The 12929-nt window shown below is 41.2% G+C and overlaps 1 protein-coding gene across 2 annotated transcripts in view; it reads left to right on the forward strand.

Moving 5' to 3' along the window:
- Window positions 1-12929, forward strand: part of LOC130917406 (neurobeachin-like) — a 572897-nt gene that overhangs the window by 496074 nt on the left and 63894 nt on the right. For both annotated transcript variants that reach the window (XM_057838766.1, XM_057838767.1), the window contains 2 exons: window positions 5642-5794; window positions 11894-12061. In XM_057838766.1, coding sequence (XP_057694749.1) covers window positions 5642-5794; window positions 11894-12061 — 321 coding nt within the window. The remainder of the gene's footprint in view (window positions 1-5641; window positions 5795-11893; window positions 12062-12929) is intronic.

Consider the following 12929-nt stretch of genomic DNA (forward strand, 5'->3'; position numbering starts at 1 on the left):
TTAGCAACAGGCGGCTAGCAGCAGTAGCAGAAGCTAGTTGTTGTAAAAATGATTAAACTTCGTAATTACAATCATCATCGTAATATCAATAGCAAAGGCAACAAGTCGTTTCATGCGCCAGATTTTAGGTTTCGTATTTTTAGAGCACATTACCTTCCATAACAGCGGGGGCATGACTGCAGGAGCTGTCAGTTTTGTCCAGTGTTGTTAATAACGGCGTTACAATATAACGGCGTTACTAACGGTGTTATTTTTTTCAGTAATGAGTAATCTAATTAATTACTTTTCTCATCTTGGCAACGCCGTTACCGTTACTGAGGCGGGAAAGGCGTGCGTTACTATGCGTTACTAAGTTGGTTGAATTAAAAAAAGTCTGAGAGAAACGGACTCACGGAGACGAGAGCAGAGCAGGAGTGGGGAAGACGCCGTTGCAACTGCGATGCTGGGTGGCTCCAATAATACCTGACTGCAGCCATAGCCGACAAACTACACCCACATGACACGGTAGATATCATATTATAGAACTAGATGCAAATGACAGACACTGCTGCATTGCCAACATGTTTTAAGGACTACATGCGTTTGTAAACAGCCGCCATCTTAAAGCAGTAGACCTCTCAGGAAGGCCCTGATGTAGAGATCCTTCCTAGCGAACCTAAGTAATTTTTTTTTCATCTAAAATGCTCCTAAATCGGCAAAATCTTAACTTAAATCTATCTTTAAATGATGAAACAGTTTTAAAGCTTACACATGTTTAAAGTAGACAGAAGGGAACTAATGCAATAACGGGAGAAATTTTAACAACTTTAATGATTGATTCACAACTTTAAATGACTTCCACACATAGCAAAGGTTACTAGCTAGTTATCGCAATACCCTTGTGTCTAGTTAAGTGGAGGGTAAAGAATTGGGCTAGGGCCAATTGTCCCCCAAATCCTTTAAACTTCACATTGTGTGACCTGTTTTTTTGTTTTTGTTGTTGTTGTTTGTTTTTTTTGAGAAAAAAAAAAAAATTATCACTAGTTACTTTGCCAAGTAACTAATTACTCTTACATTCAGGTAACTGAGTTACTAACGCAATTACTTTTTGGGAGAAGTAATTTGTAACTGTAATTAATTACCTTTTTAAAGTAAAATTAACAACACTGGTTTTGTCCATCTCCTTATGACGAGTACGAGCACCCATGGTTTGGAAATCGACATGGTACGAAGCATGGAGGCCTTGGCTTGGTTCTCCACCCGCCTACATCAAAATAACATTCCCGGGATCTTGTATAAAGACCTTCCAACTTCGATTCCACCGCCATTGACTTCAATGGTAAACAGGCGGAAACGGAAGGGGAAGGAAGACATAAGGATCACGCGCTGGCACACCGGGTGCACCAATAAGAACCTCGCGTTGATGTGTCAATCACGGTGCCGCCGCCAGACCCCGGTTACGCTACAATATTCTGACAGAATAGCCAACAACGTCATGCGTTAAGAGAGACAATAGCTAATTAATGTGCCACCCTGTGGTCTGGGGTGTGAATTGCAACCTGTCAAAATGACTGACGGACTTCAGTTTTTTCCGTCACCGTTTTAAAAAACCGGTCAACGACGGAAAATTTCCGGTTAACGCGACCCCTGGTCTATACACTGTACTCCAAAAAGTACATTAAACAGTGTACCTGATATTTTTGGCTATTTTGGCGGCACGCTTCCATATTCTATTCAATATTAATCCCTTGCCTGAACATAGAAGCCTTCGTATAGGAATACCCTCGACACGGGAAAAAAAATCCACATTTTCATCATCTTGAAAGACAAAAAAAACGTGCTAGTATCGGGAGATCTTAAACAAAGAGCCAAGCGCTTCTAGAAGGAAAAAAACAGAGAAAAAGCGCTGAAGCCTGCTGATTTGCCTCCATTTTGCCTCTCTCGCTCGCACGCACGCTCGCAGCAGGAGGAGTAGGCGCTGACCTCAAAGTGTCATCCCTTTTCCAGCCGCGGGCAATTAATAAAGCATTAATGACAAGAGCACTCTTCAAATGCACTCTTTTTCCATGTCGGGACAGAGGTTCTCCTCTCCTTCTGCCAGCCGCACTCGTGCCACACGTTGTTAACAAATAGCACGCGCGCTGCAATGTAAGCGGCGGCCTTTGTTTTCACGCGTGGCACGTGCTCGCTTCTTTATTGTAGTCATGTCCATTGTGAATACAATACAGGAAATATTAATAATTCCGTTTTTGAGGGGAGTCATAGAAAAAGTTGTCCCTAATTCTTTGGTTAGCTTTTATTATTATTCAGTGTCAACAATACAATCCTATATGTTATATTCCGATGTGCACGTACTTCCCGGGCTATGACGTAACCGACTTATTTGATTTTGACTTTACGATGCTGGAGTGCTGTCCGCTATTTTGTCTCCTATCTGTTTTTTTTTTTTTTTAACTTTTGTTTTGTGATGCATGCTTTTATTTTGACGGAGGAAGCATAGAGCAGGTAGTACTTCCACACGCGAATAAGCGCGCATATACACACCAAGAAGAATGTATTGGCGCACACGAAGAAGAGTGTATGCGTACACACGAAGAGCGCATTTGCTCTCAAGAAGTCGCGCAGCCGAGTGAGTGAGAGAGAGGAAATTTGTTGCTTGTGAAGAATCCACAGAGGCAACACCTGTATATAATACCTTTTGTACTGTTTATTGTGCGTTTTCAATTGTGGTCGAATACTTGGGGTGAGTTTATGGCTAATGGCAGAAAAACGTTGTAGTAGTAAGTGTGCGGTCAAAAATCACAACCACACGTATTTCTGCCATTCAAAATGAATGGGAAATTTGGATTTTCATGGCCGTCAATGGCATGGATGTGCATGGCCTGCTAAAAATGCCATATGCCAAAAGCAATTTTGCCATATGCCAAAAAAATGCCATTTAAAAAAAAAATGCCATGTGCCAAAAGCCATGTTGCCATATACTAAAAAAGCCATTTTTCAAAAAAATGCCATACGCCAAAAGTCATTTTGCCATATCCCCCCAAAAATGTTATATGCCAAAAGCCATTTTGCCATTTACCCCCCAAAATGCCATATGCCAAAAGCCATCTTCCCATATGCCCAAAAAATGCCAAAAGTGATTTTGCCATACAAAAAAAAAAAAAAGAAATAAAAATAACATCTGCCAAAAGCTATTTTGACATACGCCATACAAAAACCATTTGTCAAAAAAAATGTCATATGCCAAAAGCCATTTTGCCATATTACAAAAAAAAACTACTGTCTGCCAAATGCTATTTTGCCATATGCCAAAAAATCCATTTGTCAAAAAATGCTATAGGCCAAAAGCCATTTTGCTATATGCAAAAAAAAAAGCCATATCTCAAAGGTGTTTTGCAGTATGCCCAAAATTTGCCATATGCCAAAAGCCATTTTGCCATATACAAAAAACAATGTTATATGCCAAAGGCCATTTTGCCATATCCCCAAAAAATGCCATACGCCAAAAGCCATTTTGCCATATACCAAAAAATCTATTTAAAAAAAGAAATGCCATATGCTAAAAGTCATTTTGTCATATACCAAAAACAATGTTATATGCCAAAGGCCATTTTGCCATATACCCCAAAAAATGCCCAATTCCAAAAGCCATTTTGCCATGTACCAAAAAAAAAAAAAAAAAAACTGCCATGTGCCATAAGCCATTTTGCCATATGCCAAAAAAATGCCATATCCCCAAAAAATGCCATACGCCAAAAGCTATTTTGCCTTATACCCAAAATAATGTTATATGTCAAAGGCCATTTTGCCATATACCCCAAAAAATAGCAAATTACAAAAGCCATTTTTCCAAATAACTAAAAAAAAAAAAAAAAACTACCATATGCCAAAAGCTATTTTGCCCTATACCAAGAAAGTCATTTGTCAAAAAAATGCCATGTGCCAAAAGCCATTTTGCCATATAGCAAAACAAAAAACAAAAAACAAAAAACGTCTGCCAAAAGCTATTTTTCCATATGCCAAACAAAAGCCATATTCCAAAAGCCATTTTGCCATATGCAAAAAAAAAAAAAAAACTGCCATAAGCTATTTTTCCATATGCCAAACAAAAGCCATATTCCAAAAGCCATTTTGCCATATGCAAAAAAAAAAACTGCCATGTGCCAAAAGCCATTTTGCCATATGCCAAAAAAAAAAAAAACTGCCATGTGCCAAAAGCCATTTTGCCATATGCCAAAAAAAAAAAAAACAACTGCCATGTGCCAAAAGCCATTTTGCCATATGCTTTAAAAACTGCCATTTGCTAAATACCACTTTTCGTTCTCACTGTCTCTCTAAAATTGTCCCTAGGTGTGATTGTGCGCGTGAATGGTTGCTGGTCTGCTTGTGATTGGCTGGCAACCAATTCAGGGTGTACCCTGCCTACTGCCCATAGTAAGCTAGCATAAGCTCCAGCACCCCCTGCCATCCTTGTGAGGATAAGTAGTTCAGAATATGAATAAATGAATTTGTGAGTTTAAATCGGGAAAAAAATTCCAACAAAAAAAGATTGATTTTTAATGGTCAAATTCCTTCTATTGGATCTCATGCGATCGTTTCTAATAAAGTATATTTTACTCCTGTTAAAACAGCCTAGGCGAGAGTCCGGCAGGGGACGCCTGATTAAAAAAAAGCCCTCTTGTTTTGTGGGGTCTCTCCTTCATTAACCTCTAGCAGTAACGAGCGCGAGCAGTGAGCCCCTCACGACGTGACCTCGAGTCTGACGGAAACAACACCTTGGCCGCCCCCTCATCAACGGACAATGTTTGCGAGCGGGCACACAAACAGGTCGTTGATGTGATGAATACACCCACTCCAAACTAGTGTCAAGCAGAGTCGCCAAAAATTTGAATAGAGGAAGAGTAGCGTCACTTCAAGATAACATTACTCAAGTAAAAGTTTACTCAAAAAAAAGTATCACATGGGAGTTTGATTTACTCCCATTGTGGTTATTTATTAGGTTTAGTAAAGTATGATTAATATTAAATATTATTAAAAAGTATTTGATGAAAAGAATACTCAAGCCATGAGTAGCTGCTTACAATGTCTGATTTTGTTTGAAACAACGCTATATTTTTCACCACGTCATTTATATGAACTGTTATATTTATACGATACTCATAGCAATACATGACCATTTAAGGCCAAAAAATACACAAAAACCATTGAATTCCAACTAAAAAATCTTCTGAATCTGACAACTACCTGTCCCAATACTTTTGTCCGCATCCATCAAATCTTCACACGTGTGAACATTACTAATGTGCATACGCATGATTGCATCAATGTTCAACTCATCCTCTCACGCACGCACAAAACCGCAGATGAGAAACGAAATGCCGGTCCCACCTTTTCTTAAAGGGCCGGTAGCGCGTATTCCAAACGTGTCAATCATCAGGTTGTATTTAAATGCATGGGATTCCAGCAGCTGCTGTTGGCGCTCCTTCCGCTGTCACATTCAACAACAACTGCAATGACTCACTTCCACTTCAATTTAACACGCTAACACCTTTCAGTCCAATAATAAGTGTTAAAAAAAAATACAGCACTTCTCACTTTTGACGTTGTGCTGTTTTCTGTGTTTGTTTTAACCTTTCACCTTCTTTCGTTCTCGTTCTTGCAGGAGCTGATCCCGGAGTTCTTCTACCTGCCGGAGATGTTGGTCAACGCCAACGGTTTCCGTCTGGGAACGCGGGAGGACGGCGTCACGGTGGGCGACGTGGAATTGCCGGCTTGGGCCAAGACCCCCGAAGACTTTGTGAGAATCAACAGAATGGTGAGGATGGCAAAATTTTACAGTCGTGGGAAATGGGAACATTGTACAACAACTAGAAACTGCCATTTCTGGAGAAATTACGATGAGAATTTGCTGTGGTATATACAGCTCCATCAGGTCACCTTCTGTTGATTTAGGGACATTTCGGGGACACGTCCTGTTGAGATCAGGTCATTTCAAGTCATTCAATGACATGGACTTACTTGGGCCCCAGTTGAATGTCAATGGGCTGTAAGGGTAAGTTTAGGTCAAAAAACACAACCACACAGGTTTTTCTGCCATTGTAAATGAATGTGAAATTTGAACGTACATGGCCATCAATGGCATGGACTTACTTGGGCGCCAGTAAAATGTCAATGGGCTGTAATGGTAAGTTTGGGTCAAAAATCACAACCACACAGGTTTTTCTGCTATTAAAACGAATGGGAAATTTGGACGTACATGGCCGTCGATGGCATGGACTTACTTGGGCCCCAGTTGAATGTCAATGGGCTGTAATGGTAAGTTTTGGTCGAAAAACACAACCACACAGGTTTTTCTGCCATTGAAAATGAATGTGAAATTTGAATGTACATGGCCATCAATGGCATGGACTTACTTGGGCGCCAGTATAATTTCAAGGGGCTGTAATGATAGGTTTTGGTCGAAAATCACAACCACACAGTTTTTTCTGCTATTGAAAACGAATGGGAAATTTGGACATCCATGGCCGTCGATGGCATGGACTTACATGGGTGCCGGTTGAATGCCAATGGGCTGTAATGGTAAGTTTTGGTCAAAAATCACAACCAAACAGGTTTTTCTGCCATTGAAAAGGAAAGGGAAATTTGGACGTACATGGCTGTCAATGGCATTAACTTACTTAGGCACCAGTTCAATCCCAATTGGCTCCAATGGTAAGTTTTGGTCAAAAATCACAACAACTTAGGTTTTTCTGCCATTGAAAATTAATAAGAAATTTGAACGTGCATGGCTGTCAATGGCATGGACTTACTTGGGCCCCAGTTTAATGTCAATGGGCTGTAATGGTAAGTTTTGGTCAAAAATCACAACCACACAGGTTTTTCTGCCATTGAAAATGAATGAGAAATTTGGACGTACATGGCTGTATATGGCGTGGACTTACTTGGGTGCCAGTTTAAGGTTAATGGGCTGTAATGGTAAATGGTCAAAAACAACAAGGACCTAAAATTTCCTGCCATGGAAAATGAATGGGAAATTTGGACGTACATGGCTGTCAATGCATCCCGTTAGAAATGAATGGGACAGTTTTGGGGGAGTTTTAGGGGGAATTGTATATTTTTGCCAAATTCTGTACCCAACTTTTATGTCCCTTAACATCCTGGAATTTTTTATTTGCAAATTATGCGATTTCGTCAAAAACTGTAGGACTAGGTACCTTTTTTTGGGGGGGGGGGGGGAGTAAACAGCATTACATGGCTGGGGAATTGTATATTTTTGCCAAATTCTGTACCCAACTTTTATGTCCCTTAACATCCTGGAATTTTTGATTTGCAAATTATGCGATTTCGTCAAAAACTGTAGGACTAGGTACCTTTTTTGGGGGGTGGGGGTGGGGTGGGGGGGGGAGTAAACAGCATTCATGGGCAAAGGAAAACTTTGGGGTGGTCATTTGAAAAAAATCCCTGCATTGCACAAAATTTCTGATCATTTTTGTGTTAAAATGTTGACAGACGGTCAAACGATTTGGGCTGTGCAGGGCGCCAAAGAAACGCTAATCAAAAAAAAAAAAAAAAAAAAATTGACAGGATGGGGAGCCCTAAAATTCTGTGTATGGAAAATTAAATACGTAATGGCAAAAAGTTGCTAAGGCTTCATTATAAAAGGAGAAATATAGGTCGGATAAAAAGGCAAAATGACACACATGGCTAGCTAACAAACTAACAGCGTAACACAGCGACTAAAGTGAGACCAAATCTATATAGATGTAACACACGATGCGATCCGTTCCCCTCTTCCAGGTCAGGCGTGGCGCATCCGGCTCGGCCGTCGAGCGCGCTTGGCCGCTATGCCAAAAGCCCAGGCTAGCAGCTCTAGCTCGTTGTTCGCCTTCCATGTGAAACCTCCCTCCTGATGCCTTCAAAAGATTGCGCTGGCGGCTACTAGCCTGGGCTTTTAGCCTAGCGGCTAAATGCGCTCCCCTGCCAAGTTGTACGTGCTGTGGACAACAGAGGAAACAACAGAATGGAAGGTGTTACGCTCCATCAGCCGCGGGAGTTAGGACACAGAAGTAATAATTTTTTTAGGTGGTGCCACCTGCACATTGGGAATGCATACTACATCGGCAAATTGGAGGTTTCATGCACTTTTGCGCGTCCGTGTGCAGCAGTTTGAAGTACATCCATGCCATTGACGGCCATGTACATCCTCGCTATTGACGGTCATGTACTAGTACGTCCATGCCAATGACGGCCAAGAAAAGTCGATTCTATTGATCCCAATGTACTTGGATTCCATTGACAGCTATGTATCTCCATGCCATTGGCACCAATTTACGTCCATGCCATTGACAGCAATGTACATCCTTGCCATCGACTGCCATGTGCATCCATGCCATTGACGGTCAGGAAAAGTCAATTTTATTGATGCCAATGTACTTAGATTCCATTGACAGCCATGTGCGTCCATGCCATTGACGCCAATGTACCTCCATGCCATTGGCAGCCATGTACATCCTTGCCATTGACGGCCATATATGCCATGCCAATGACAGCCATACATGTCGATTCTAATGATGCCAATGTACTTGGATTCCATTGACCGCCGTGTACATCCTTGCCATTGACAGTACATGTACAGTGGGGAGAACAAGTATTTGATACACAGTCAATGGGAAAACCCATTGGCGGTCCTTGCCATCGACGGCCATGTACATCCATGCCGATGACGGCCATTTATGTAGATTTTATTGATGCCAATGGACTTGGATTCCTTTGACAGCCATGTACAGTATATCCTTGCCATTGACGGCCGTGTAAGTCCATGCCAATGACGGCCATATATGTCGATTCTATTGATGCCAATGTACTTGGATTCCATCGACAGCCATGTACATACGTCCATGCCATGGATGGCTATGTATGTCAAAATATCAACAGGAAATGTCCTGATATCAGCAGGGAGTGACCCTGAAATGTCTCCAAATCAACAGGAAGTGACCTGAAATCAGCAGAACGTGACCCTAACATCGCAGTTCCTCCAGAAATGACATTTTCTAGTTAAATATGAAATTTTCCTCATGCATTTGCACAGTATTAGCATCGTGTGCTTAGCTTACAGCATTATAAACGGGCAAATGTTCAACCTTTTTCCATCCTTGAATCATCACCCCCCCTCCCCAGCTTGACCTTTTCAGCCCGACTGAGGGTGACCTTTCCATGGCGCGGGTCGACTCCGGCGGCCGCCATCTTCTCTCCGCCGCCGCCATGTTTGTCTTCTTTTGTTCTAGCGTGCAGCACCCTCGCCTCCTTTAGTATTTCATTTGGCTCGCCAACCCCCCACCCAGCCTTCCTCCCGCTCGCCATCTTTGCATGTGCCACTTCCAATTGCGATGACGTGCCCTGTGGCAAACTGCGAGCGCCAGAGAGTGCGAGCCGTTGTCGCTAATGGCTGTTTTTCTTCGCTCTCCGCCTAAGCTCGGCGTACGCCGGCATTTATCAGCTGCCGGCGTCTTATCTGCGCTCACAATAAAAGTCACGGTGGAGGAAGACGCCCTCGCAGGTCGTTTATCAGGCTAGTTTTACACTAAATTGGATCCCGGTTAGGCGTGGAGCCATTTATCTGGGAAAATGATGACTTGGGCTTTTTAAGTGGGAAGGAGAACGCCAGATGATACGAGAGCTGTTTACACTGAAACGTGTTATATCGCTGAGATAAGCTTGTTTAGTCCGTTCAATTAGTTGGCTGTGATTTGACGGCAACGGGTCGGAATGTTAAACCAACAAAGTGTCTATATGGTATTATATGCGGGATTGCAGTTTGTTCGTTTCTTATTGGGAGCACATAGAGGAGTTCTCAATGTTTTTTGTCATTCATTTATAATTGATGGTAGCTTTGCATGTTATAATATTCTTTTTTTTTTTTTCTTCAATTGCGTTTCTTCCCAACCAAAACCGTTTGACCCATTGACACACTGGTGGAATTCTCATGTGACACGGGCTTGCTTTTGTTTGACACCCCAAAAATGAGTGTTTTCCCCATAATGCAGATTTTTTTTGGGGGGGGGGGGGGGGGGACTTGTCCTACAATGTTTGTCCAAATCACATCATTTTTACATAAAAAAGTCCTGGGCACTAAGGGGCACAATAGTTCTATACAGTTATTGCTTATAAACTTACGGTTCGGCCAAAATTGACCCAAAATGTACCCATTCGTTTCTAATGGGCAAAAATTTCCATTCATTTCCAATGACCCTACTCACCATTGATTCAATGGCACAAAAACTTCCATTCACTCCGATTGAATTCCCACTCAAGTGACGCCATATCAACAAGAAGTGCCCCCCAAAATGCCCCCAATTCACAGCAGGGCCGAGAACGAAAAGTGGTATTTGCCATGTGGCAAATTGGATTTTGGCATGTGCCAATTTTTTTTATTCATTTTTTTTGCCATGTGTCAAAATGGATTTTGCCATTTGGCATTTTTATTGCTATGTTGCAAAATTGAGTTTGCTATGTGTCATTTTTTGCAATGTTACAAAATGGATTTTGCCATGGGTCTTTTTTTTTTTTTTTTTGCCATGTGTCAAAATGGATTTTGCCATGTGGCATTTTTATTGCCATGTGGCAAAATGGATTTTGGTTTGTGGTCTTTTTTTGGGCTATTTGGCCAAAATGGATTTTGGTTTGTGGCTTTTTTTTGGCCATGTGGAAAAATGCATTTTGCCATGTGGCATATATTTTTTTTTTTTGCCATGTGCCATTTTTACTGCCATGTGGCAGTCATTTTTTTGCCATTTGGCATTTTTTTGCCATGTGTCAAAATGGATTTTGCCATGTGGCTTTTTTTTGTAATGTGTCAAAATGGATTTTGCCACATGTTTAAAAAAAAAAAAAAAGTTTCAAAATGTATCTTGTCCCAAAAATTTTTGGGACCAAAATCGCATAATTTGCACATCAAAAATTCCAGGATTGCAATGGGCATAAAAGTTGTATACAGGATTTGGCCAAAATGTACTGTTCCCCCCAAATTTGCCAAAAACTGTTCCCATTCATTTCTAATGGGATAAAATTGACAGCAATGTACGTCCAAATTTCCCATTCATTTTCTATGGCAGGAAAACATTCTTGTGATTTTTGACCATTTACCTTTGACATATACTGGCGCCCAAGTAATTTGATGCCATTGACGGCCATGCACCTCCCAGCCATTGACGGCCATGTACGTCCAAATTACCTATTCATTTTCAATGGCAGAAAAAGCTCTGCGGTTTTGATTTTTGACCAAAACTTACCATTACAGCACATCGACATTCAACTTGCACCCTAGTAAGTCAATGCCATTGACAGCCATGCAACAGGACGTGTCCCCGAAAAGTCCCCAAATCATCATGGGCGTGGTCTTAGATCTCTATCTAACACAGCAAAGCCCCATCGTAATTTCTCCAGAAATTGCATTTTCTAGTTGAAACATGTATTTGTGACATGTTTTGATCCATTTTTATGAATTTTACGTCTGAATTTGGGGGGACTAGGAACAGATTAGCGCATTTACATGGAAAACACGACTCTACTTACATAATTTTCAAGTTACGAAACGACCTCCAGAACCAAGTAATTTTGACTGAATGACAAAATTCTTTATGATTAGATTCAGGTCAATATATATTTGCATTGTCTATGACAATGTTGATTCAAATTGGCCTTTATGTTGTCCTTGGGTGAGTCCAAATCTGGGCGTTCGTTAGCAAAGGAGCAATTATTTCCCAGCGCTCTCATATGGAACGGTACTTCATATTTCATCCTGTATATTTTGCTTCTGCTGCAACATCCCGAGCGGGTCCGGATGTAACCGGACAGCGCGAGTCGTGTGTGCGTGTTCTCCTCTCTCCTCTAATTGGCCCGTGTGCTGCCGGCGCAGGCGTTGGAGAGCGAATTTGTGTCGTGTCAGCTGCACCAGTGGATTGACCTGGTTTTCGGCTACAAGCAGCGCGGCCCCGAGGCGGTGCGCGCCCTCAACGTCTTTCACCACCTGACCTACGAGGGCGCCGTCAGCTTGGACGCCATCGCCGACCCTTTGACCAGAGAGGTAAACGCACGCAGTGCTTGCACAGTGAACACACGCTCCCTCTAGTGGTATGTTGCAGAATCACTCATTTCAAAAATTCAACGTAGTTCTAATACTGTTGAACTCTCTCTCGTTGCCTTTGACAACAAGAGACGTTCAATCATGGGATTTTGAAAATGTTTTTGCTTAACAATTTTAATCATTTTTATTGAAAAGAAAATGACCAGCAATTATTTCATGGAGGTGAAAAGTATATTTTATAAAGTGTTAAAGTGGCGGCACTTGGGCCAGTTCCGGGCCCGCCTAATCATTTTGTGTGGCCCGCGGAAGTAAAAAATTTGCTTCCACTTCTTGTTTCATAAGCTAATTTAATAAAAAAAAAAAAAAAACAAAGAATATTTGCTGTTTGTTGCTTTGGTTTTTATAACAATGAAAAAAAAAAAAGTTAACCGATTAGGGCTGCAGCTATCGATTATTTTAGTAGTCGATTAATCGATAAACTAGTTAGTTCGAATAATCGAGTAATCGGATAAGGAACATAAAAAATTAAAATTCCTTAGCTGAGCCTCAGACTGTTTAAAAAATAGAGATCTATCATTCATGTACAACAAAAGAACAATTGTCTAACTTACATAGCAAAAGTCCAATAGCTTAAATGCTATAAAATAATATTTTTTTGTGCCCTTAACAAATGGTTCAGACACATATTCCCACAAAAAATGGCTAAATATACCTTTAAACTAAATTACGAATGCATTCAAAAAAATCATTAGCTCAAACAAAAACTTGGCTTATGTTGGTCTTAACAGGGAGCATCTGGATTCAGCAATGTTAAACGAGGCAGACTAAAGGGCTGTGTATCCACCCAAATATATTAAACCAAATGCAA

This window comes from Corythoichthys intestinalis, chromosome 6, assembly GCF_030265065.1.
Source record: "Corythoichthys intestinalis isolate RoL2023-P3 chromosome 6, ASM3026506v1, whole genome shotgun sequence".
Classification (NCBI taxonomy): domain Eukaryota; kingdom Metazoa; phylum Chordata; class Actinopteri; order Syngnathiformes; family Syngnathidae; genus Corythoichthys; species Corythoichthys intestinalis.